This window comes from Miniopterus schreibersii (assembly GCF_964146895.1).
Source record: "Miniopterus schreibersii genome assembly, chromosome: 2".
Classification (NCBI taxonomy): Eukaryota; Metazoa; Chordata; class Mammalia; order Chiroptera; family Miniopteridae; genus Miniopterus; species Miniopterus schreibersii.
The window spans coordinates 106,734,747-106,758,912 of NC_138102.1; the positions used below are offsets into that span (position 1 = coordinate 106,734,747).

At 41.1% G+C, this 24,166-nt stretch overlaps 2 protein-coding genes across 2 annotated transcripts in view; both read left to right on the forward strand.

The window, feature by feature from the left end:
* Window positions 1-24,166, forward strand: part of TULP3 (TUB like protein 3) — an 80,590-nt gene that overhangs the window by 42,047 nt on the left and 14,377 nt on the right. The window contains exons 3-4 of the mRNA XM_081130548.1: window positions 8,879-9,038; window positions 9,745-9,921. Coding sequence (XP_080986674.1) covers window positions 8,879-9,038; window positions 9,745-9,921 — 337 coding nt within the window. The remainder of the gene's footprint in view (window positions 1-8,878; window positions 9,039-9,744; window positions 9,922-24,166) is intronic.
* The window catches only part of TEAD4 (TEA domain transcription factor 4), a 130,145-nt gene that overhangs the window by 12,182 nt on the left and 93,797 nt on the right, over window positions 1-24,166 (forward strand). The gene's annotated exons all lie outside the window — the stretch shown is intronic.

Below are 24,166 nucleotides of genomic sequence, written 5' to 3' on the forward strand. Positions count from 1 at the left end.
CCAGTCAGGGCACATACAAGAATCAACCAATAAATCAACCAATAAATGCATAAATAAGTGGAACAACAAATGGATGTTTCAATCCCTCTCTCCCTCTCTCCCTCCCTTCCTCTTCCTCTCAAATCAATAAAAAAATTAAAACAAAATAAAACCAAAAAAAAAAGTCACTGAACCATTTTACATTCCCATTAGCAATGTATGAGGCTTCCACTTCCTACACATTCTTGCCAATACTTCCTTTTTTTTTTTTTACTTTATTGTTGAAAGTATTACAGATGTCTCCCATCCCCCCCCCCCATTGACCCCCTCTACCCCACTCCCATCCCTCCCCAGGCTTTCACTGCATTATTGTCTGTGTCCATGGGTTTTGCATATATGCTTATAAGTTCTTTGGTTAACTTCTTTCCGTCCCCCCATCCCCCCACCCCCCACCCTGTGAAATATGTCAGTCTGTTTGTTGCATGCTTCAGTGTCTCTGGGTCTGTTTTGCCCTTCAGTTTATTTTGTTTATTACCTTCTTCTTAAAGAAGATCCTTCAACATTTCATGTAATACTGGTTTGGTGGTGATGAACTCCTTTAGCTTTTTCTCGCCTGGGAAGCTGTTGATCTGACCTTCAATTCTAAATGATAGCTTTGCTGGGTAGAGTAATCTTGGTTGTAGGTCCTTGCTTTTCATCACTTTGAATAATTCTTGCCACTCGCTTCTGGCATGCAAAGTTCCTGTTGAGAAATCAGCTGACAGTCATACGGGCACTCCCTTGTAGGTTAACTAATTGCTTTTCTCTTGCTGTTTTTAAGAGTCTCTCTTTGTTGTTAACCTTTGGCATTTTAATTATGATGTGTCTTGGTGTGGGCCTCTTTGGGTTCGTCTTGATTGGAACTCTCTGTGCTTCCTGGACTTGTCCCTAGGTAGGGGAAGTTTTCTGTCATTATTTTTTCGAATAGGTTTTCAATTTCTTGCTCTCTTCTTCTTCCGGATCCCCATTATTTGAATGTTGGTACATTTGAAGTTGTCCCAGAGGCTCCTTACACTATCTTCATATTTTTGGACTCTTTTTTTCTTCTTGCTCTTCTGATTTGGTGTTTTTTGTTTCCTCATATTCCAAATTGCTGATTTGAAACTTGGTGTTCTCTACTGTTGATTCCGTGTAAATTATTCTTCATTTCAGTTAGTATATTCTTCATTTCTGTGTCTGGTCCTTTTTTTGTTGGTAATTTCCTTGAAATACTCATTAAGTCCCTTGAGCATTGTTATAACCATTGTTTTGAACTGTATATCTAGTAGTTTGCTTGCTTCCATTTCATTTAGTTTTTTTTCTGGAGATTTCTTCTGTTCTTTCATTTGTGACATGTTACTTTGTCTCCACATTTTGGTCGCTTCCCTGTGTTTGTTTCTGTGTACTAGGTAGAGCTGCTATGTCTCCTGGAATTGGTAGAGTGGCCTTTTGTAGTAGGTGTCCTGTAGGGCCCAGTGGCTTAGCCTCCCCAGTCACCTAAGCTGGCCACTCAAGGTGCTCCCCTGTGTGGGCTGTGTGCACTGTCCTGTTGTAGTTGAGTCTTGATGTTGGCATCACTGGGAGAAATTGACCCCCAGGCCAATCAGCTGCTGAAGACCTGCTATGCAGGAGCTGACCCATGGAGCAGGACTTGCTTCAGTAGGGCTTTGGTATTCACTGGAGAGTCCACCCCTTGAGTGTGTCACTTGTGGATGTGGTAGGGTTGTAATCCAGCATGGTTGAAGCTGACCACCAGGTGCATTGTCTCTGGGGCTTCCCTGGAGGTGCAAAGTCAGCCTCTGTGCCCTGCCTAAGGCCAACCAGCATGAGCTACACAGCAATCTGTAGGTTGCTGCTACTTGTGTTGGCCTTGGAGGTGCCCAGGAGAGACAAAACTATTAACCATGGTAGGCTGCTGCTAGTGCTGGGCCTAGGGCCACTTATCGAGAACTATGAGGCACACTGAGGCCAGCTGCTGCTTGTTTGAGAGAGTTTAGGAATGTCCAAAGCATGAGGCAGGAGAAGCCAGTTGTATGGAAAAGCCACTGGAAATGGCTTGGATGAGCCTACAAATAGGGAGGAGCAAGGACTCGCAATCACCAGGGTGGGGCAAAAAGTATGAGCCAGGTTGCTGGAGATTCAGATGTGGTGCCTGCCTGTGGCTCTGTGTGGGGAGGGCTTATCAAAGAAACAGTGGCCCCTGCCAGCACTATTTCTGTGGGAGAAAGCTGCCCCTCCGACTCTTGCCCTGATTCCAGGTAAGTTAGTTCCTCTCCGAATATCCCAGGTTCCTTTCAAGCTGCTGCCCCAGTGCTGGAGCTCAGAGGGAGTATGAGTAAATCCGTGTGCGGGCCCTTTAAGAGGCTGGGACTCCAACAGCCTCAGCCTCCCTCAGCCTCAATCCCCACTGGTTTTTACAGCCAGAAGTTGTGGGGACTTCTCTTTCCTGGCACTGGAACCCTGGGCTGAGGGATCTGTTGTGGAGCTGGGACCCCTCACTCCTCTGGGAAACCTCCAAAGCCAAGATATCCCTCCCGATTTTAAACCGCCACACATGGGTATCGGTCTGACCAGCTGGTTCTGCATTTCTCCCCGATTATGACCCACTTCACCCTTTCTACTGGTCTTGATGTGCTGCTTTAATTTCCTAGTTGTAGGACTTCCACTCAACTAGACTTCAGGAGGTTCTGAATGATGGTGGTTCTGTATTTTAGTTGTAATTTTGATGTGGTTGTGTAAGGGGGCGAGTACTGCGTTTACCTACGTCACCATCTTGCCCCAATACTTGTTATTGCCTATTTTATATCTATTTTAGTGGGCATGAATTGACATCATATTATATAGTCTTGATTTGCATTTCCTTAATGACTAATGATGTTGAGCATCTTTAAAGTACTTAGTCGCCAATTGTATGTCCTCTTTGGAGAAATGTCTATCCAAATCCTTTGCACGTTTTAAAACTGAGTTATTGTCACCCTAGCTGGTTTGGCTAGGTGCTTAGAGTGTTGGCATGAGGACTGAAGGGTCCTGCGTTCGATTCTGGCCAAGGGCACATACCTTGGTTGCAGGCTTAATCCCTGGCCCAGGTCAGGGTGCAAGTGAGAGGCAACCAATCGATGTGTCTCTTTCACATCGATGCTTCTCTTTCCCTCTCCCTTTCTCTCTCTCACCTTCCCCTGTCTCTGAAAAGCAATGGAAAAAATATCTTTGGGTGAGGATTAAAAATAAATAAATAAAATGAAATAAAATAAAATTGGGTTGTCTTCCTGTTGTTGAGTTGTAAGAGTTCTTTATATAATCTAAACTTATATTTCATATCAGAAATATTATTTGTAGGTATTTTCTCCAATTCTGTGGGGTTTTTTACTTTCTTGATTGTATTATTTTCAACACAAAAGTTTTAATGTATCTAATTTTTCTATTGTCATATGCACTTTTAGTATCATATCTAAGAAACTGTAGTCTACCCAAGGTAACAAAGAGTTGCTACTTTGTTTTCTCCTAAGAGTTTTGCCCTTTCTCTGATATGTTTTGAGTTTATTTTTATATATGGTATGAGATGAGGGTCCAGCTTCATTCTTTTGCATGTAGATATCCTGTTGTTCTGCCACCATTTATTGAAAAGCTATCTTTCCTATGGAGTATACTTTGCATTTATTTTTACTAGTTTCGCTGTGGTGCTCATATTTTCAGGGTATGTGGATACCTTAGCTGGCTACAGAATGTAAAGATTTTCATACTCTTCCTGTGATGTTACTGAGACATGGATACACATTAGGTAGACATTTGTGCCATCTGGTGGTCAATGGATTAAAGTATAACACAGTTTCTTTAGGTCAGGTTGACTATCTATTTGTACACACCCTTCTAAGAGAGGCAGTCATCAGTGCATTGAATTGGTATTTTAAGAATTCTGAGTTAAAACTTTTAGTTTTATCTTCCTATGATCTTACTTTGTGTGCCAGAAAAGTTAGTTATTTTTAGCCACATTGATAGATCTCAGATAACCATTCTGAACTCAGTTGTACCTTGCAGTCAACCAGTCAATTCCAAGAGTGTCATAATGTAACCAGCACATCATCTCTAGGGAGTCTTTGGGAAATTGAGAATTAGTGAAGTTAAGTTATCATTCATTTGAGCCTTGCCTGAGCTTTATTATTTTATTGGATTAAGCCCTTTGATGGCAATCACCCCCTTCCCCCATCCAGTCTCCTATATTTCCTCATTTATTTTGGCATCACCATTCAGTATTTTGACCCCAGGGACAATAGGGCATACCACCAGATTCTGGAGAAGATGGATTCTTTGAGTTATTGTTCAGTTTCCAAAGTTATGTAGCACTTAATCCTGAAGGTAACATTTTAATTGCATATAGGGCATCGAAGCTTTGATTCTCTTCCTGACTCCTCTGACCTTTCCCTAAGTTTGTAAGGATTCCTTTGTGTATGCAGCCTTTAAAGCACTCTTAGTTTTTTGGAGTAGTTAAAACATAAATGAGCCCTGGCCCGGTAGCTCAGTTGGTTAGAGTGTCTTCCCAGTACACCAAGGTTGCAGGTTCAATCCCTGGTCAGGACACATACAATAATCAACCAATGAATGTATAAATAATGGAACAACAAATCACTGTTTCTCTCTCCTGTCCTCCCTCACTAAATCAGTAAATAAAAAATAAATGAAATATGAGTTGACATTGTTATATTGAAACAATGCGCACCTCTCTTCTCCCCCATCCAAAACAAGTGAGGGTGCTTAGAATGCTAAATCAGGTGACAGTTTTCACCAAATAGTAGTTTGCCCATACATAATGTTGACCTTAAACAAAAACCAGATATTTCTCCAGCAAAATAGGTTTATTTGGGAACAACAAGGAACTGCAGTTCAGGGCATTCGGTCTAATGGCAAACTATGGGCAAGTCCAGAGAAACAAAGGCAACAACCACTTTTTTATGGACTTGGGAGGGACTGTTGTGAATGAAGAGTCTGTTGGAGGACACTGAAAGTTTGAAGTATAGTGACTTTTCGTTGGCTGAGTTATGGCAGTCTCCTTTTACTGGGAGAGGGGGACGCTTCTCCTTTCTGCTGAGGTAGTGAAATAGAATCACCTGTCAGAGATGCAAGGTACTTATTGTCTCTTCCCTTTGGGGTCAGCAGTGTGCATTGAGTGACATGTGTGAGAGCTCTCTTCTACCCTCCTGACTACATTTGAGTGAAGTTTCTGTTTATTAATTCTCATAATAGATATTTTATGATTTTCTTCTTATTTACAAACTTGGACAATAGTAGGATATATTCAATTCAATTCTGTAATATACTAGCTGTGGCCCTAAAGTTCACAGTTTGAATCTACAGTTGTTTTTAAATTAATTTTAGTTTTATTTTGAGATCTGAAGAGTCTGAACAAAATTTCTAGGGATGTTGTGCAGTGGGTTGAAGTGTGCTGCTTATGAGTTGAGCTCCACAGTGCTGCCACGCTTCCCCCTCCCCCCAAGTCATTTCATCCCTCTTACATGTCTCAATTTCTCTCCTCAAATGTCTAATATAACCATGAGTAACCATGAGGACTTGGAGCTCTGGGTAACCTTTATGTACACATCCCTGGATGAATCAATTATTTAATTACACTTGAGTTGGAATTCCCTAGGGGCTCCTGCACATTGTGAGGGATACCCTTTGACACCTCCACATAGATTCTTAGTCGCCTAAGAATACCTGATATTTGAGCTGGAGGGAGGAAGTGCCCCTTATCTTCGGAGCCAAATGACTTCAGGCTTTCATTTATCCAGCAAAAGATTTTGTTCAGACTTTCAGAAAGCAATTCCAATTGAAAAGCCAAAGTTGAAAACCAGTCACCCATTCTTTTCTCCTGTCCTGAGTTTTCTCAACCCTATCTTTAACCTCATGACTTAACATTTAGCTCCACCATGGGGATTTTTTTTTAAAAAACAGCTCAAATAAAGTCAGGGCCTCTTACCTTAAAACAGGGAGGTCTGGAATTTCAAGAAAAACTCACCCAAGTTCACCTGATGCACAATGAGTAGCCGATGGGGCACAATGCACCCCTGCTGGTACCGAGCACCAGTTTGGATTTGCAAGGTGGGCTTCTTTGGAATCCTGCCACACTATGTGATAGGACAATCTGAGTCATGGCACCAGAATGTTAGTGGACCTTGGTTCAGCAACCTCAGTACCTGAGTTCAGCAAAGAAAGAATTCAGAGCCAAAGAACTCAAATTGAAGGAGAAAGTTTACTTTGGAAAGACACAGAGGTAGAAGTGAGCCATGAAAGAACTGAGCCAGCTGGGCTGCGTGGGCTCAGGAAGCAAGTTACAGAGGCAAAAGAAGGGCCCTTGGAGCTTAGGAGAGAGAAAGCAAAGGTATGCACCTTGGGGGAAGAAAGGGTGTGTATGTGTGTGTGTGTGTGTGTGAGAGAGAAGGAGAGGGGGAGAGAGAGAGAGAGAGAGAGAGGGGTGGGGGAGCATGAGCACATGCTGGGGAAAGGAAGGTGAGAAAAGGTGCAGGCATGCTCAAGAGTTGATATAAGTAAGTTTTAACTTGATAGAGAAAGGCTTCACCAGATACCTTGATAGGAACACTGTGGCCAAGAGTCTAGTTTGCCCTTTACAGGTCATGCCTAAGAATGTGGTTTTGTCAGTGAACCTAGATGTAACGTGTGACACCTAGCTCTTTGGCTCCATTTTCTAGACGACAAACACACCAGTCAAACTCACAACAGTCAGTTATGAAACCAGACATCAATTGATTCATTTACAATAAGAACTCTAATTCTTCTGGTGTGCATTCAGCTCTACTGTGCATGATTCTCTATTCTTAGGACTATGATGCCTAAGAAGTTAAATTGAAAATTAGAAGACTGATTGGTAAGCAAGGAATCAGAGGAAACAAAACTAGATTGTGCTGAGGGATAGTTCATCAAGTCCATGAAGAAACCTTTTATAGTTTCTTGCGCTCAAAATGAGTAACCTCTTCCAGTAAAGAGAATATTCTTGTCTACCAGATTCAGTATTTCTCTTTCTTGGACAGACTGGATACACTCTGACAAATTCTAGCTCTTTGGTTCCTCTTTTCTAGACCACAAGCAGAATACTCCTTTCCTACAGAACATTTTTTCTTTACATATGTTAATAAAATGGACTAACTGTAGCTTGTGTTTTTGTTTCATCAATTGCTCCACAGTTAGGAGACTATATGACACTAAATAGCTGTGGCCACGTAGATAAGATGTGGCAGTTTCTCATGTCTTTATACTTCATATTTACCATATCTTCAGGCAGGTTACTTCTTAGCCATTAGGTAAGACTTCTTACTTGCTAGAAGAACCTTATCATCGAGTTCTATGAGGAGGACCTCATTATAGTCTCCTGTGTATTTAGTGTTCCTGGTACATTAAGGTCTATCTATTCATATTAATTCATGAGTCTCAAAATGTACTCCTTCCCAGCTTGCTCTAATTTCTCTATTCATTCTTGGCACATTATCTTAGGTCCCCAGTCTTTTCCTTATACAGTATGTCCTCACTTAATGTCCTTGATAGGTTCTGCAACTTTAAGCGAAACAATGTTTAATAAAACCAGTTTTACCATAGGCTAATTGATATAAACAAGAGTTAAGTTCCTATGCATCCCTTCGACATTATAATGAAACAATATTATTTGAGAACCTGCTATAAACAAGGCTGGGTAAAAAAGAACAGTTCTGTTTTTTTGTGTCTTCTGAATTTACCTGCAAGCTTTCATCAGACCAGTTCAGGAAAAGCACTTTCCTGCAAATAGTCTCACCCCTTGGAGTAACTCTTCTTATTAGTGGCACTTTTGAAAAGCAATATTAATGAAAAAAAGTAAATAGATGGCTTTTTGCCTAAGAAACAATGAAGTAGGTTATAATATCTTCGCTTTTAAATAATGGCTTAATTTTTTAGCTTGGGACTTGGTACTTTCCTATTCATAATAATTTCTATGTATTATTAGCTCTTATTTGCCAAAGCTTAAAAATAGTATGTGTCTAGTACCTCCCTTTCCATCTTGTTGGTTTTTTTCTCATAGTCTTGAATATTTTTTCCCCTGACTTTTCTCACTACCATGTTCTATATTTTACTTTTATCCATAGCATAGAGTTTATTGCTTTCTACTTGGAATGTTCCAAGTGCTATTCCTTGGCCATAATTTGTTTGATTAATATGTAAAAATGAGCAAGAGAGCAAAACTTACTGTTCTTCTGCTAAATAAAACATGAAAATAATTTGGGATTTAGATGATAATAAATTTTATTTTTCTACTACCCAAAGACTATGTTTCTTTGTGCTCGTTTATCTTTTTTACCCATGGTTATATGTTTATACAGTTTAAACTTGGGATCATGCGTTGATAATAATATGACAATTACTATATGTATTTTAAATAGACTTGGATCATGGTCTTCAGCTTGGCTAGGAATGCATTTGTATCATTTAAAATATATATTTTTAGGTGTTTAATAAATATTTATTAAATGAATCCTTGCTCCTGTTTGTACCTCAATTTTCTCATTTCTTTTTTTAAAATATGTCTTAATTGATTTCAAAGAGAGGGAGAGAGAGACAGAAACATCAATGATGAGAGTCATTGATCAGCTGCCTCCTGCACGGCCCCTGCTGGGGATCAAGCCCGCAACCTGGGCATGTGCCCTGACTGGGAATTGAACCAAGATCTCCTGGCTCATAGGTCGATACTCAACCGCTGAGCCACACCAGCTGGGCTTTTCATTTCTTAAGTGTGAAAATTAAATCACAAGGATTTTGTGTGAGGATCAGTGAAACACTGTAAATGTTCAAAGTAGATAGGTCTGGTCATAACTCTGTGGCCTATAATATCAAAATTTTTTCCTAGAGAGCACTGCTGGAGAAGAAGCAGAGGAAAAAGCGCCTTGAGCCACTCATGGTGCAACCAAATCCGGAAGCCAGGATACGTCGGTCAAAGCCAAGAGGTAGTGAGGAGCACACTCCTTTGGTGGAACCTCGTACCCCTCACAACAATGTCATCCTACAGGGTGTGTATTTAGGCAGCATCTCTCACTGCTGGAGTACAGTTTTTACAAACCCAGAAGAAGTCAGGAGGATTCTTAGATGGATCAAAGAAACAATATTAGCATTGTCACTAGGGTACCTTCATAAATTGTTTTCAAATTCTGGGTCTTCAAGTTAGAATAAAAGCAATGGTTTAAACAGAAGATATGGTAAAGTTTATACCTACCTAGCACTGTTATTTTTAGATGCCAAATGAATTAGTCCAGGATAGCCTATTTGAGGAGCTTTTAGTCTTGATTTTTACATCGTGACAGAGTTAACTTTGAAGCCAGGAGTAGGTAGAGAGCATCCATTCTTCTGATAGATAGGACTCAAAGGATCATCTGAGATGATGAGAGGAGGAAGGAAGACTAGGATTAAGAGCCTCTAAATCAAGCTCCCTGAGCTATTGACTTGTATGGGATTTGAACTTTGGAGGACCTACTTTGTTTTCATAGTCTCATTCTTAAGTTTCTCAAGGCAGCATCAAGTACATTTCACTTTAGGAAGAGTCAGAGCATGTTAATAAAATGAACACCAGTCCTGGATTACTCTGTTAACAGATGTCCTTGTGGATGTTAAGGAAAGAGAGGTGAAGTGGTTTGGTGGCTCTTAATTCTGATCACGTACACCAAACCCACATAGCTAAATGGTGAATTATGCTTTCTCTTTTTTTCTTTTGACCCTTAGGCATTGATGGTCCAGCTGCTTTCCTGAAGCCAGATGCTCAGGATTCAGAAACCAAACTTCATGTTCTCTCAGTCGGCTCTTCTGCTACAGAAGAGGATACTGAAGGAAGTGTTGATGGGGAAAGCACTTTGGATACTGCATCCAAGCCAGATCTTCAGGAAATTCTCCAAAAACATGGTGAGGATTGGTTATTATTTTAAGGCAATTAATTGTTTTAGTCATTTATAATCTTTTACTTTACTTTCTTTCATTGTTGATTAACAATCTAGATGACTCAAAATTGCTTGTAATGTGGCTCAGGGCTTTACAGAGGTGACAATGTTAGACGTCTTTGACATCTGAGAATTGGTCATTGGCAACAATAGTAGTATTTATCCTATTGCCTAAGAAAAATAAGATAATTGAATCAAGTGTGAAATATCAGCAGCATTAGCTACTATATATGACCATTTCTTTCTTTTTTGATGTTTTATTTTTAGTTCCTACCCTCTTCCTTTGACAAGGATGCTACTCAACACCCCTACTCTGCCTCCATTTCACAGTTTATATTGATCTAGTGATAAGGGGAAATGTAAATAGCCAGCTTAATGGAAACAAATTGGATCAAAATATACTTAAGCTAATACTTTTTTTACTAGAGCGTACTTTCTGCCAGTTGAAGTTACCATTTCCATAAATATTCCTGTACATTTTAGATGTCCTTTTTAGTCTTCTTTCCTACTTAGGAAAATAATTTTCTGGAGAAGGAATTAAATGTCTCTTTTTCAGATGAGAACACTGAAGCCCAGTAATGAATAAATATTTATTGGGTGCCTACTTTATAATGGGTAGGCATTGCTAGATCCTGGGCTATATGAATCAGAAGATTGTACCACAGAATGGTGAAATAGATGTACATTCAAACAAATTCATACATTCATTCATTTAGAAAATATGTATTGAGTATATACTATATATCAGGCATTGTTCTAGGCATTTAGGGTACAGTATTAACAAGGTTCCTGCCATCATGAAGCATTTATTCTGATTGAGACTTCATACACTTAAGTAGCCAAGAGAGCATGGAGAGTGGTGCCTAACCCAGAGTTGAAGGTTTGGAAGGCTTTCCAGAGAAAGTGATGTCTGAGCTACATAGAGCCTGATTCAGGAAGAGGAGCTGGCAAGTTCAGAATGGCTGCAGCTGAGAGTATGATGTGATGAGGTTTGGAAGGGGAATGTAGAGAGATGAGTCTAGAGAGGTAAAAGGGGGCATTATAGGCCCACTTTTGGAATTTGGACTTTATCTGAGGAGTAACAGGAATTGATGAGGGATTTTAAGCTGAGAAATGATATCTTCAGATTTGGGCTGTAGGAAAATTACTCAGTGCCATAAAGAATGAATTGGAGGTGGGGAAATTCTGGAAAGCAGGAAAACTACTTAGGAGATAGTTTGGCTGATGGTCTGTCCTAGTTATAATGTGGTGTATGACAGAGTAAAAATAAGAGAGAAGTAGAATTACACTGCCAGGGCAATGAACAAGGGACAAGAAAGGCATCAAAATGATTAAGCAGAGCTGTGAAGGATGCATGCCCTCCTGTGTACTGGTGTCACCTGTGCAAGCAACTAGAGACTGACATTTTGAATGTCTTTGGTATGTCAGGCATTTGACATACATTACCTCAATATTTGCAACAGTACTTTGAGGGGTTTATGTATATTAGCCTCTCTATGTTACATAAAGAAAATTTTTTCTCGGAGAGGGGCTAAGTAATTTGCCTTGATCAGACTGATAGTTTAGGTGGCAAACTTGGGCAGAGGAAATAACGTGCAAAGGCATCAGCTATAAAAACATATGTTTGTGCAAATTGGGACAGATGACCAGAGTGTGGGGTATGGCAAAGGCAGTGTAGTGAAATGGGTTAGAGCATAGCTCTGGAGACATCTTGCTAGGTTTTGAATTTCAACTCTGCCATATCTGGCTGGAAAAGGAGGAAAACACCATAACTTTTCTCTGCCTCAGTTTCCCTGTCTGTAATATGAATGTGATCATGGTACTCACCTATTACTTTACTACCAGTATTTTTACAAGAGAAAAAGCAAAGAGAGCTTTTCAGTTTAACCAAAAGCTAAATTACTTACCTCAAGTCATCTAGCTGAAGAGTGGTAAACCTAAACTTTCTGATTCTTAATCTAGTTCTTTCTCCCTTACTGTCTAGCTCTTTCTCCTTTACTGCCCTAGTGACTGCTGTTTTTTTTCTCATAATCGGCCTTTCAGTGCCAGATGCATCAATGCCTTTTCATGTCTCAACAGTTTGCACCTTGCCGTAAAACTCATTAAGTGCTCTCCTGATTAGGATCTAAGAAGTGTCAATTTGGCAGATTATGTCCCATAAGTGGATCCAGTTTGCTTGTCTTAAAGTTTGGGAGAAATCTTTGGTCTCCATCTTAAGACATATATTCATATAAACTGAGTTCCTGGTATAAAAATGGCATTTCAAAACATAGTACTAAGTGAAGCTATTGTGAGATCCCAAGAGTTTTATATCTTTTTGCTATGAAAAAGGGTAGAAAGCAAAATAAAATTTTAGAAAACAAACCAAAAAATGTCCTTCACAAACCAAATAATTTTTTATAATAGCTTTATTGAGATATAATTCACATACCATACAATTCACCCATTTAAAGTGAACAATTCATTGATTATGAGTATATTCACAGAGGTCTGCAACCATCATCACAATCAATTTTAGAACATTTTTATGACCCCCGAAAGAAACTTCATACCTATTATCAATCACTTCCCATTTCCCAACCCCACCCCACCCCAGACAACTACATCTACTTTCCTTCTATCTCTGGATTTGCCTGTTCCTGACATTTCATATAAATAGAATCATACACTATGTGTTTGGTCCTTTATGTGGCTTCTTTCACTTAGCGTAATGTTTTCAAGGGTCATCTTGTACTTCATTTCATTTTATTGTTGAATAACATTACATTGTGTGAATATGCCATATTTTGTTTATCTCTTCATCAGTTGATGGACAGTCGGGTTGTTTCCTACTTCTGACTATTTTGAACAGTGTTGCTTTGAACATTCATGTATAAGTTTTTGTGTGAAATATGTTTTGAGATGAATCTTCTAATTGGCCTTTATCTTATCCTTTGGTGTCCTTGAGAAAAGCTGACACTAATTTATTTGTTAACTGTATAAAAATAGATCATATTTGTCCCTACTCTGAATGTGGGCAGGAAATGTTTTAGAGGAAAAACCACACTGCTTGTTGTTAAATCTACTTACAAATTCATGATTTGGGGGCTATTTCAACTATTACATAATGGATAACTTCACCCTATGGACTAAGGAAAACAAGGGAATTTAGGTTCCTCACCTTCCCCTGTTTCCCACCCTCAAAGGCTCACACTCCCCACCTGCCTTCTGCAGTCCTCTGTCGGTTCTCTCTTAGTCTGAAACCCCCTCCTCAGCCACCCGCCCTAGTCTCCAAGCTTGAGACTTGCAGACAGGCGTCCTCTGTGCAGAGAGGTCAGAGTCGGATTCATCACCTGAGTGCGTTTCATCTAAGTTTAAGGCACTTTGTAGAATTTTTGCCACACAGGCCATGGTCTTGTAATACATTTGTAAGGGCCAGAGTAGAAATAAAACTAAATTGGGGAACATTCACCCAGAATTACCAACTGAGGTCCAGCTGAGGAGGAGGCTTATATCAAGAAAGGACAGAAAACACCTGGAGACTGATAGGAAGGGCAAGGTCCAGACAGAGGCTGACCCAGCTTCCATGGGTGGCAGACTGAGAGTGAGGAGGGATCTCTTGGCTACAGGAGGGTTATTTCTCTGAGAAGATCGAGGCCCAGAACCCAGGCTGGGCTCCACAGCCCAGAGCACCAGAGCTGAGACCAATGGCTCACATAACATCCAGCCATGAAAGGCTGCAAGGCTGCTAGCCTCAGGGGAGGCCAGAGCCTGTCTGAATTAAAGTCTTAGTTTTTTGTTTTTTGGGGTTTTTTTTGTTTGGTTGGTTATTTGGTTTTTAAACCCAGAGCACAGGAATTCATCTGTAGCTACTCATTTGAGGCTTTGATGGGGGGAGGGTGGTGCAGACTTGAGGTGCCTAAGGAGAGGCTGGGGTGGGAAGCATTGGGGGGAGATGTGGAAAAGCAGCATTTGGTCGTACCCCCCAAATTGAAATGGTCATTTTTCCTGAGAGGCACTAGCTTCTCCCAGGAACCACCCTGCCCTAGGCTATACAGCCCTCTACACCCTCAGGAACCCTGCCTGCCACACTCTGCATTTCTATCTTTGCAGAGGTAATTGCATCAGTGACCCAATTTGAACAGTCTCAGTAAGCCTTAGTGATTGGATTGGGGGAGGGGCCATCCACCCTGCTGTCCTGGGAATCTGATGGGAGCTTCCCCCACACTGGAAAGCTGATAGAAACTCCCAATATCCACCTGATCCCACTGGGCTGCGTATAAGGATCTCTGCCCAGCTGAGGGCAGAGTAATACACTGGGACACTCAGAGGAGTAGCTCTGGGATGGGGAAACACACCACCACTTTCCCTGAAATCTGAACAGCACCTCCCTGTCACAGGAGACCCAGAGGTCTATACTCCCGATTTTCCCTAAAGCCCTTTCAGAAACAGACTTTTGAGTAATTAAGATTGACAGCTGGCTGGCGGGTGGAGGCGGACCTTGGGGAACCTGGGGAAGCTTACTGACCCAGCCCTGGGCCCCATGCTGCTAACAAACCAGCCTTAGAGTGCAGCTGGGCCCCTTCTGCACACAGCGAAGTCCTGTGGAGACAGACACAAACTGTGGATCGCTTGGAGCTTCAAACAGGTTGCTGAAAGCCAGAAGAAGACAGTTTCTGACAGTGGTTAATACCTAAGAATCTCCTGGGAAGCCCAGAATGGGCAGACAGAACGGTCAGCCGCAGTCATCAGAAGAGCTGGATCCAAAGGGAGCTCCCAGGGGGCACTAAACTCTGCTCAGAAAAACTTCATTTATTTATTTTTCTTCCCTTTTGTTAATTAATTAATTTTTTAAAATTTATCTTTATTGTTGAAAGTATTACAGGTGTCCCATTCCCCCCTCCCAACTGACCCCCTCCACATCGTTCCCACCCCTTCTCCAGGCCTTTACCCCATTATTGTCTGTGTCCATGGGTTATGCATATATGCACATAACTTCTTTGGTTAATCTCTTCCCACCCTCCACCCCCCTTTCCTCTGAAACACGATGGTCCGTTGCATGCATCAGTGTTTCTGAATCTATTTAGTTCGTCAGATTCTTTTGTTCATTAGCTTCTTCTTAAAGAAGACCCTTCAACATTTCCTATAGTGCTGGTCTGGTGGTGATAAACTCCTTTAGCTTTTTCTTATCTGTGAAGCTCTTTATCTGACCTTCAATTCTAAATGATAGCTTTGCTGGGTAGAGTAATCTTGGTTGTAGTTTCATATTTTTCATCACTTTGAATATTTCTTGCCACTCCCTTCTGGCCTGCAAAGTTTCTGTTGAGAAATCAGCTGACAGTCGTATGGGTGCTCCCTTGTAGGTAACTAACTGCTATTCTCTTGCTGCTTTTAAGATTCTCTCTTTGTCTTTAACCTTTAGCATTTTAATTATGATTTGTCTTGCTGTGGGCCTCTTTGGGTTCGTCTTGTTTGGGACCCCGTGTGCTTCCTGGACTTGTAAGTCGATTTCTTTCCCCAGGTAGGGGAAGTTTTCTGTAATTAATTTTTCAAATAGGTTTTCAAGGTCTTGCTCTCTTTCTTCCCCTCTGGCACCCCAGTAATACGAATGTTGGGCCTCTTGAAGTTGTCCCATTGCTCCTATACTGTCTTCATATTTCTGGATTCTTTTTTCTTTTTGCTCTTCTGGTTGGGTGTTTTTTTGTTTCCTCATGTTCCAAATTGCTGATTTGATTCTCAGCGTCCTCTATTCTACTGTTGATTTCCTGTAAATTATTCTTCATTTTAGTTCATGTAGCCTTCATTTCAAATTGGTACTTTATTATTATCGATTTTCTCAGTTATTTTCGTAATAATATGCTTGAGCATCCTTATAAACAAAATTCTGAACTCTGTATCTGTTAGCTTGCTTGGATCTATTTCATTTAGTTCCTCTTGTAGAGATTTCTTCTGTTCTTTCATTTGTGACATGTTTCTTTGTCTCCCCGTTTTGGCTGTTTCCAGGTGTGTGTTTCTATGTATTAGGTAGAGCTGCTATGTTGCCTGGAATTTGTAGAATGGCTTTGTGTAGTAGGTGTCCTGTAGTGTCCAGTGGCTCAGCCTCCCCAGTCACCTGAGCTGGGCCTTCTAGGTGCTCCCCTATGTGGACTGTGTGCACTGTCCTGTTGTAGTTCAGCCTTGGTTGCTGTTGGTATCACTGGGAGGAATTGACCCCCCGGCCAATCAGCTGCAACTACAGCCAAAGAGCTGCTGTGCTGGAGACACCCCTGTGGAGCTGCAGTGGGGCTGTGGTGTTCACCAAGTGCGCCCCTTGAGTGTGTCACTCGTGGATGTGGTAGGGTTGTAATCCAGCATGGTCGAGTCTGACCACCAGGTGCACTGTCTCTGGGGCCGCCTGGGAGGTGCAAAGTCAGCCTCTGGCAGTGCCTTTCCCAGGTCCACCCAGCGTGATCTACAGAGCAAACCGTAGTTGGCTGCTACTTGTGCTGGGCTTGGAGGTGTCCAGGAGTGGCCAAGCTATGAACCAATGCAGGGTGCTGCTAGTATGAGGCCTGTGGCCACTTATCAAGCCATAAGGGGCATGCTGCTGCTTGTTTGAGAGGTTTTAGGAAAGTCCTAAGCATAAGTCTGGAGAGGCCACTTGCATAGAAAAGCCACTGGAAATGGCTTGGATGAGCTTGCAGGTAGGGAGAGGCGGGGCCTCTGGGAATCACGGGTGGGGGGGGCCAAAGGTGTGAGTCAGGTGCTGGAGATTCAAATATGGCACCTGCCTGCCGACTGTGTCGGGGGACGGCTTGCCAAAGGAGCAGTGGCCTCTGCCAGCTCTTCTGCCTGGGAGAAAGCTTCCCCTCCACCTCTTGCCCCAATCTCAGGCACGTTAGCTCCTTCCCAAGTGTCCCAGGTTCTTTTCAAACTGCTGCTCAGTGCTGGGGCTCAGGGGGAGTGCATCTAAATGAGTCCCTGTAGGGGCCCTTTAAGAGGAACTGCCTGGGACTCCCACACCCTCCATGACCCTCAGCGACAGTCCCTGCTGGTTTTCACAGCCTGAAGTTGTGGGTACTTCTCTTCCCCACCCTGGAACCTTGGGCTGGGGGGCCTGATGTGGGGCTGGGATTCCTCACTCCTCCGGAAAACCTCCACCATCAAGATATCCCTCCTGAGTTTAAACTGCGGCACCAGGTGTGGGGCCGCGGCCTCATCTCTGTGATTCAGCCCCGATCCACCTGCATCTCCACCCCTCCTACTGGTCTCGATGCTTCTTCAGTTCCCTCGTTCAGCTAGATTTCAGGAAGCTCTGAGTGATGGTTGTTTTGTATTTTAGTTGTAATTTTGATGTGGTTGCGGGAGGCGGTAACAGCTGTTACCTACGCCACCATCTTAGTTGATCTCTCCCCTTTTGTTATTTTTAAATTTTTCTTTATCTGTTTTATTGATTTGTTATTTTAGCTTCTATCGATTCTTTCATGTATCTAATTTTTCTCTTCCCTTTTCCTACCCTATTTTGTTTGTTTGTTTGTTTTCTTCTGCTTTCTCATCTTTTGTTCTTCCCTTATTTTGGGTCTATCTGCTTTCTCCGCATTTTTCTTTTGAAATTTTTTTCTCCTTCTTTTCTTTTATACCACGTTCCTTCCCATGTTCTTTATTCTTGCTTTCTTTGTTTCATCTCTGCCCTTTCATATTTCTTTTTCTTCCCCCCTTTTTCTTCTCCTTGAATTTTTTCTATTCTATCATTCTTACTCTTTTTTCTCTTTCCCAATTCTCTCTTTTTTTGTGGCTGCTGTTGTTGTAGGGGTGTTGTGTATGCTTTGGTTTCGTTTCTTTTGTTTCTGTTTTGTTGTGTCGTATTTTGTTCTGTCCTGTCAGCACCTCCACAACAGCTCACACAACGTGGTCAGGGGTGAGCCTCACAGCCAGCCAGCCTGAGAGGAGATTCCATCCATGAATGGGACAACAACATTCAAGACCCAGTTACAACAGGGGAGCCAAAATAACTCAAACAAGGGACATTCCTAGAGCACCCAGCTTAGGAGACCAAGAAACTGCACCACTGGGACCCACTAAACACCTGCTACAAAAGACTACCCCAGAAAGATTGGGAGGCATAGCAGTTTGAACCAATACATAGAAACAAATACAAAGGGACAGCAAAAATGAGGAGACAAAGAAACAACCCCCAAACAAAAGGAGGAATCATCAGAAAAGGAACTCAGTGAAACGGAGGCAAGCAATTTGTCAGGTAAAGAATTCAAAGTAATGGTTATAAAGGTGCTCAAACAACTTAGTGAGAGCTACAAGCAACTTAATGAGAACTTTATGGAACTTAAAGAGAATTACACCAGTGTAAAAAAAAAGAGGTAAAAACCAAGAATATGAATCAAGTGGAAATAAAGAATGACGTAGCTAAAATAAAGAATACCTTGGAAGGAATCAAGAGTAGACTAGAAGAAGCAGAGGACTGAATCAGCAAATTAGAAGACAAGGTAGGAAAACACACCCATTCAGAGTAGCAATTGGAAAAAAATATTAAAAAGCAGGAGTAGAGTTCAAGGGAGCTTAGGGACAATATGAAATATAACATTTGCATCATAGGGATCCCATAAGGAGAAGAATCTGAGCAAAGAATAGAGAACCTGTTTGAAGAAATAATGACAGAAAATTTCCCTACCCTGGTGAAGAAAAAAGTCACTCCAGTTCAGGATAGAGTCCCAATCCAGATGAACCCAAAAAGACCCACATGTAGACACATTTTAATTAAAATGGCAAACATTAAAGACAAAGAAAGAATCTTAAAGGCTGCAAGACAGAGACAGAAACTTACCTCCAATTAGACTATCAGCTGATTTCTCAATAGAAACATTTCAGGCCAGAAGGGAATGGCATGAAGTATACAAAGTAATGAAAAACAAGGGACTGAATCCAAGACTACTATATCCAGCAAAGCTATCAACCAAAATTGAAGGTGAAATAAAGAGCTTCGCAGGCAAAAAAAAAAGGCTAAAAGAGTTTATAACCACCAAACCAGCACTGCAGAAAATGCTAAAGGGAATGTTGTAAGAAGAAATAGAGAGTAACAAAGGCATAAAGAATAAAATGGCAACAAATAAGGACCTATAAATAATAACCTTAAGTGTAAATGGCTTAAATACTCCAATCAAAAGACATAGGGTAGCTGAATGTATAAGAAAACATGACCCACATATATGCTTGTCTACAAGAGACCCACCTCAGAACAAAAGACACACAGGATGAAAGCGAAGGGATGGGAAATTTTTTTCTATGCAAATGGAAATGAAAAAAAAGCTGGGGTAGCAATACTCATATCTGACAAAATGGGCTTCAAAATAAAAGGCAATGTAATAAGAGACAAAATAAGAGACAATGAAGACCACATCACAGTACTAAAGGGATCAATACAACAAGAGGATATAACTGTGGTAAACATATATGCACCCAATACAGGATCACCCAAATATATTGAAAAAAAATTCTGGATGATTTTAAGGGAAATATTGACGGCAATACAATAATAGTAGGGGACTTTAGCACCCTATTGACGTCAATGGATAGATCTTTTAGACAAAAGATCAACAAGGAAACAGTGGCCCTAGATGATAAACTAGGTCAAATGGATTTAATTGACATTTACAGAACATTTCACCCCAAAGCTTCAGAGTATACATTCTTCTCAAGTGCGCATGGGACATTCTCAAAGATAGACCACATGTTAGGACACAAAACAAGTCTCTACAAATTCAAGAAGATTGACATCATATCAAGCATCTTCTCAGATCACAATGGCATGAAACTAAAAATCAACTACAATAAAAACATCTCAAAACATTCAAACACATGGAGGCTAAATAGCATGTTATTAAACTGAATAGGTTACCAGTGAGATCAAGGAAGAAATCAAAAACTTTCTGGAAATAAATGAAAATGAATACACAACAACCCAAAATCTATGGGACACAGTGAAAGCAGTCCTGAAGGGACTACCTCAAAAAACAGGAAAAACTTCTAATAAAGTATCTAACCTTGCAACTAAAGAATTAGAGAACAGGAAAAGCCCAGAGTAAGTAAAAGGAAGGAAATAATAAAGATCAGAGAGGAAATAAATGACATAGAGACTGAAAAACAGTACAAAAGATCAATGAAACCAACAGCTGGTTCTTTGGACAGATAAGCAAGATTGATGAGCCTTTAGCCAGACTAATCAAGAAACAAAGAGAGAAAGCCCAATTAAATAGAAATGAAAGAGGTGAAGTAACAACTGACACCACAGAAATACAAAGGATTGTAAGAAAATACTGTAAACAACCATATGCCAACAAGCTGGACAACCTGGATGAAATGGACAAAGTCCAGGAAAAATATAATTTTCTAAAACTGAATCAGGAAGAAACAGAAAACCTGAATAGGTTGGTAACAACTGATGAAATTGAGGCAGTAATAAAAAATTAAATTAAATTAAAAAAACTTCTAGCAAACAAAAGCCCTGGTCTGGACTGCTTCACAGGGGAGTTTTACCAAATATTCAAAGAAGAACTAGCACCTGACCTCCTCTAACTATTCCCAAATATCCAAGAGGAAGGAACACTTCCAAGCTATTTTTACGAGGCCAGCATTATCCTAATTCCAAAACCAGATAAAGACACTACAAAGAGAGATTCCAGGATGTCGGTGGATTAAGTGGGAACTACATTGACACTTTCCCAGGACCAAACTGGAATTACAACTCAAATATAGAAAAACATCCTGAATAATCAACTCAAGACTGGCTGGAGAGCACCCTCAACCAAGAACGGAAAGCATAGACCACATATAGACTGGTAGGAAGTGCAGAGGTGCAAGAGGGCTGGCCAGGATCCCACAGAAACAGCTGAAGTTCCAGAGGGATCTCTCAGCTGTGGGGTTTCCCACTGAGAACTTTGGGGCCTAAACCCCAAGCTGGGCTTCCCAGCCTAGAGCATCAGAACTGAGAAAAGTGCCCACATAACATCTGGCTGTGAAAAGCAGCAGGGTTTCTGTCTGTCAGGGAGAGATGGCAAGAAATGCAGGCACCTTCCTAAAGGATCAACAGGCAGCCACTCACCTTGGGCTCCTGCAGAGGGAGGGCAGAGTGGACTAGAGCTGTGTGAGAAAAACCCAGAAGTGCTGGCTCTGGTGAAAGAGCGTAGAGGGCAGCCATGTGGATTCCTGTGCTGAGTCATTCCCCTATACTGCAGAGGATATCTTTCTCAGGCAGACATATACCATCCAAGCAGCTTTTGCCTGGGGTGGAAGCAATTGCTCCATCCCATTGGAAGACCTCTCAGCCTACCCTGTGGAGTTTCTACAGTTTGAGAATGAATAAGAATCAGCCTCTGGATGCTTTGCATCTTTGCCTGATTTGCTTCTGGACCCAGCACTTGGGAAAGCAAACCTTGGTGCATATCTTGGCGCTTTCCAAATGCACTGAGCCCCAGCAGAAGGAGCCACAAGCTGTGGAATGCTGAAAGCTTCAAACAGGGTACTCAAGGCCAGTCACAAACAGCATCTGACATTGGCCTGCACCAGAGACTATCCAAAAGATTGGGAGTCCTAGCAGATCTCTCTAATACATAGAAACAAATCCAAACAGGCAGCCAAAATGATGAGGGGAAAAAACAAGCCCCAAATGAAAGAACAAAAGAATTCTCCAGAAGAAGAGCTAAATGGAGATAAGCAATCTATCAGATATAGAGTTCAGAATACTGATCATAACGATGCTTAACAGCATGAGAAGAAAAAAAAGGAAACTATGAAGGAAATTAAGAGTGACATAGTAGAGCCCTAGCTGGTTTGGCTCAGTGGTTAGAGTGTCGGCCCATGGACTGAGGGGTCCCAGTTTTGATTCTGGCCAAGGGCACTTACCTCAGTTGTGGGCTCAATCCCTGCACCCGGAGGCAACAATCGTGTCTCTCTCACATCAATGTTGTTTTTTATCTCTCTCTCTTTGACTCTCAGAAAAACAATGGAAAAAATATCCTCAGGTGAGAATTTAAAAAAACAACACAAACATAGGAGAAATATAAAAACACTGGAAGGAATAAACAGCAGATTAGGGGAAGCTGAGGATCAGTGAATTAGAAGACATGGTAGAAAAAATCAATCAGACAACCAAAGAGAAAAAAAAATCAAAATACAGGAAGACAGTTTAAGGGAGCTGTGGGACAACATGAAACAACAATATTCACATCATAGGAGTGCCAGAAGATGTAGAAAGTAAGCAAGGGTTAGAGAACCTGTTTGAAGAAATAATGGCAGAAAAATCCCCTAACCTGGTGAAAGAAAAAATCACACAAGTTTGGAAGGCACAGAGAATCCCAAGCAAGAAGAACCCAAAGAGGCCCACACTCAGACATATCATAATTAAAATGCCAAAATTCAAGACAAAGAGAGAATCTTAAAGGCAGCAAGAGAAAAGCAAGCTGTTACCTACAAAGGAGCTCCCATAAGGCTGTCATCTGATCTCTCATCAGAAACTCTACAGGCCAGAGGGAATGACATGAAGTATTCAAGGTAATGCAAAACAAGGATCTAAAACCAATGATACTCTATCCAGCAAGGCTATCATTCAAAATAGATTATGAAATAAAGAGCTTTCCAGACCCCCCCCCCAAAAAAAAAAGGCTAAAGGAGTTTATCACCACGAAACCAGGATTGCAAGAAATGTTAAAGGAATTGCTGTAATAGGAAACATAGACATAAAGAAATAAAATGGTACCCGGCTGGATGTGGCTCAGTGGTTGAGCATCGATCTAGGATCCAGAAAATCGAGGTTTGATTCTCAGTCAGGGCACATGCCCAGCTTGCAGGCTCAATCCCCAGTTGGGGGCATGCAGGAGGCAGCCGATCAGTGGTCGCTCTCTCATCATTGATGTTTGTATCTTTCTCCCTCTCCCTTCCTCTCTCTGAAATCAATAAAAATATATTTAAGGGGGGGGGGAAATAAAATGGCAATAGATAAGTACCTATCAGTAATAACCTTAAATGTAAATGGATTAAATGTTCCAATCAAAAGACAGGGTAACTGAATGGGTAAGAAAACAAGACTTAAATATATGCTGTCTACAAGAGACCCACTTCGGAGCAAAAGACTCATAAAGGCTGGAAAAAAACAAAAAAAAAAAACAACTTCTGGAGGACTTTAAGGGAGAGATCAATAGCAGCACACTAGATCAAATGGATTTAGGGGACTTGACCATCCCACTGACTTTACTGGATAGATCTTCCAGACAAAAAAATCAACACAGAAACAGTGACTAAATGACACACTAAATCAGATGAATTTAATTGACATTTACAGAACATTTCACCCCAAAGCTGCAGAATATACATTCTTCTCAAGTGCTTATGGGACATTCTTAAAGACGGACCACATGTTAGCACACAAAACAAGTCTCTACAAGTTCAAGAAGACTGAAATCATATCAAGCATCTTCTTGGACTTTTACACCATGGAATACTATGCAGCTGTAAAAAAGAAGGATCTCTTAACCTATGAGACAGCATGGTGGGACCTGGAGAGTATTATGCTAAGTGAAATAAGCCAGTCAGAGAAAGACAAGTGTTGCATGATCTTACTCATATGTAGAATCTAACGAACAAAATAAACTGATGAACAAAATAGATCCAGAGACACAGAAGCAGGGGAGAGACTGAAGAATCTCAGAGGGAAGGCGGGAGTGGGTGGGTGAGGAGAGATCAACCTAAGAATTTATATGCACATATGCATAACCCATGGACACAGACAATAGAGTGATGAAGGCCTGGAGGGGGCAGTGCAGCTTGGAGGGGATCAACTGGGGAAAAGAGAGACATTTGTAATACTTTCAACAATAAAGATAAATCAAGGAAGGAAGGGAGGGAGGGAGGAAGGGAAAGACACTACAAAGAGAATTACAGGCCAATTTCCTTGATAAACATAGATGCTAAAATCCTCAACAAAATATTAGCAAATTGGATCCAGCAATATATTAAAAAGGTCATCCACTATGACCCAGAGGGATTTGTTTTAGGAATGCAAGGCTAGTTCAATATTCACAAATCAGTAAATGTGATACATCACATAAAATGAAAGCTAAAAATCACATGATCATATCAGTAGACACAGAAAAGCATTAGACAAAATCCAACACCCATTTTTAAAATATGATTTTATTGATTTCAGAGAAAGGATGGGAGAGGGGGAGAGGGAGAGGGGGAGAGAG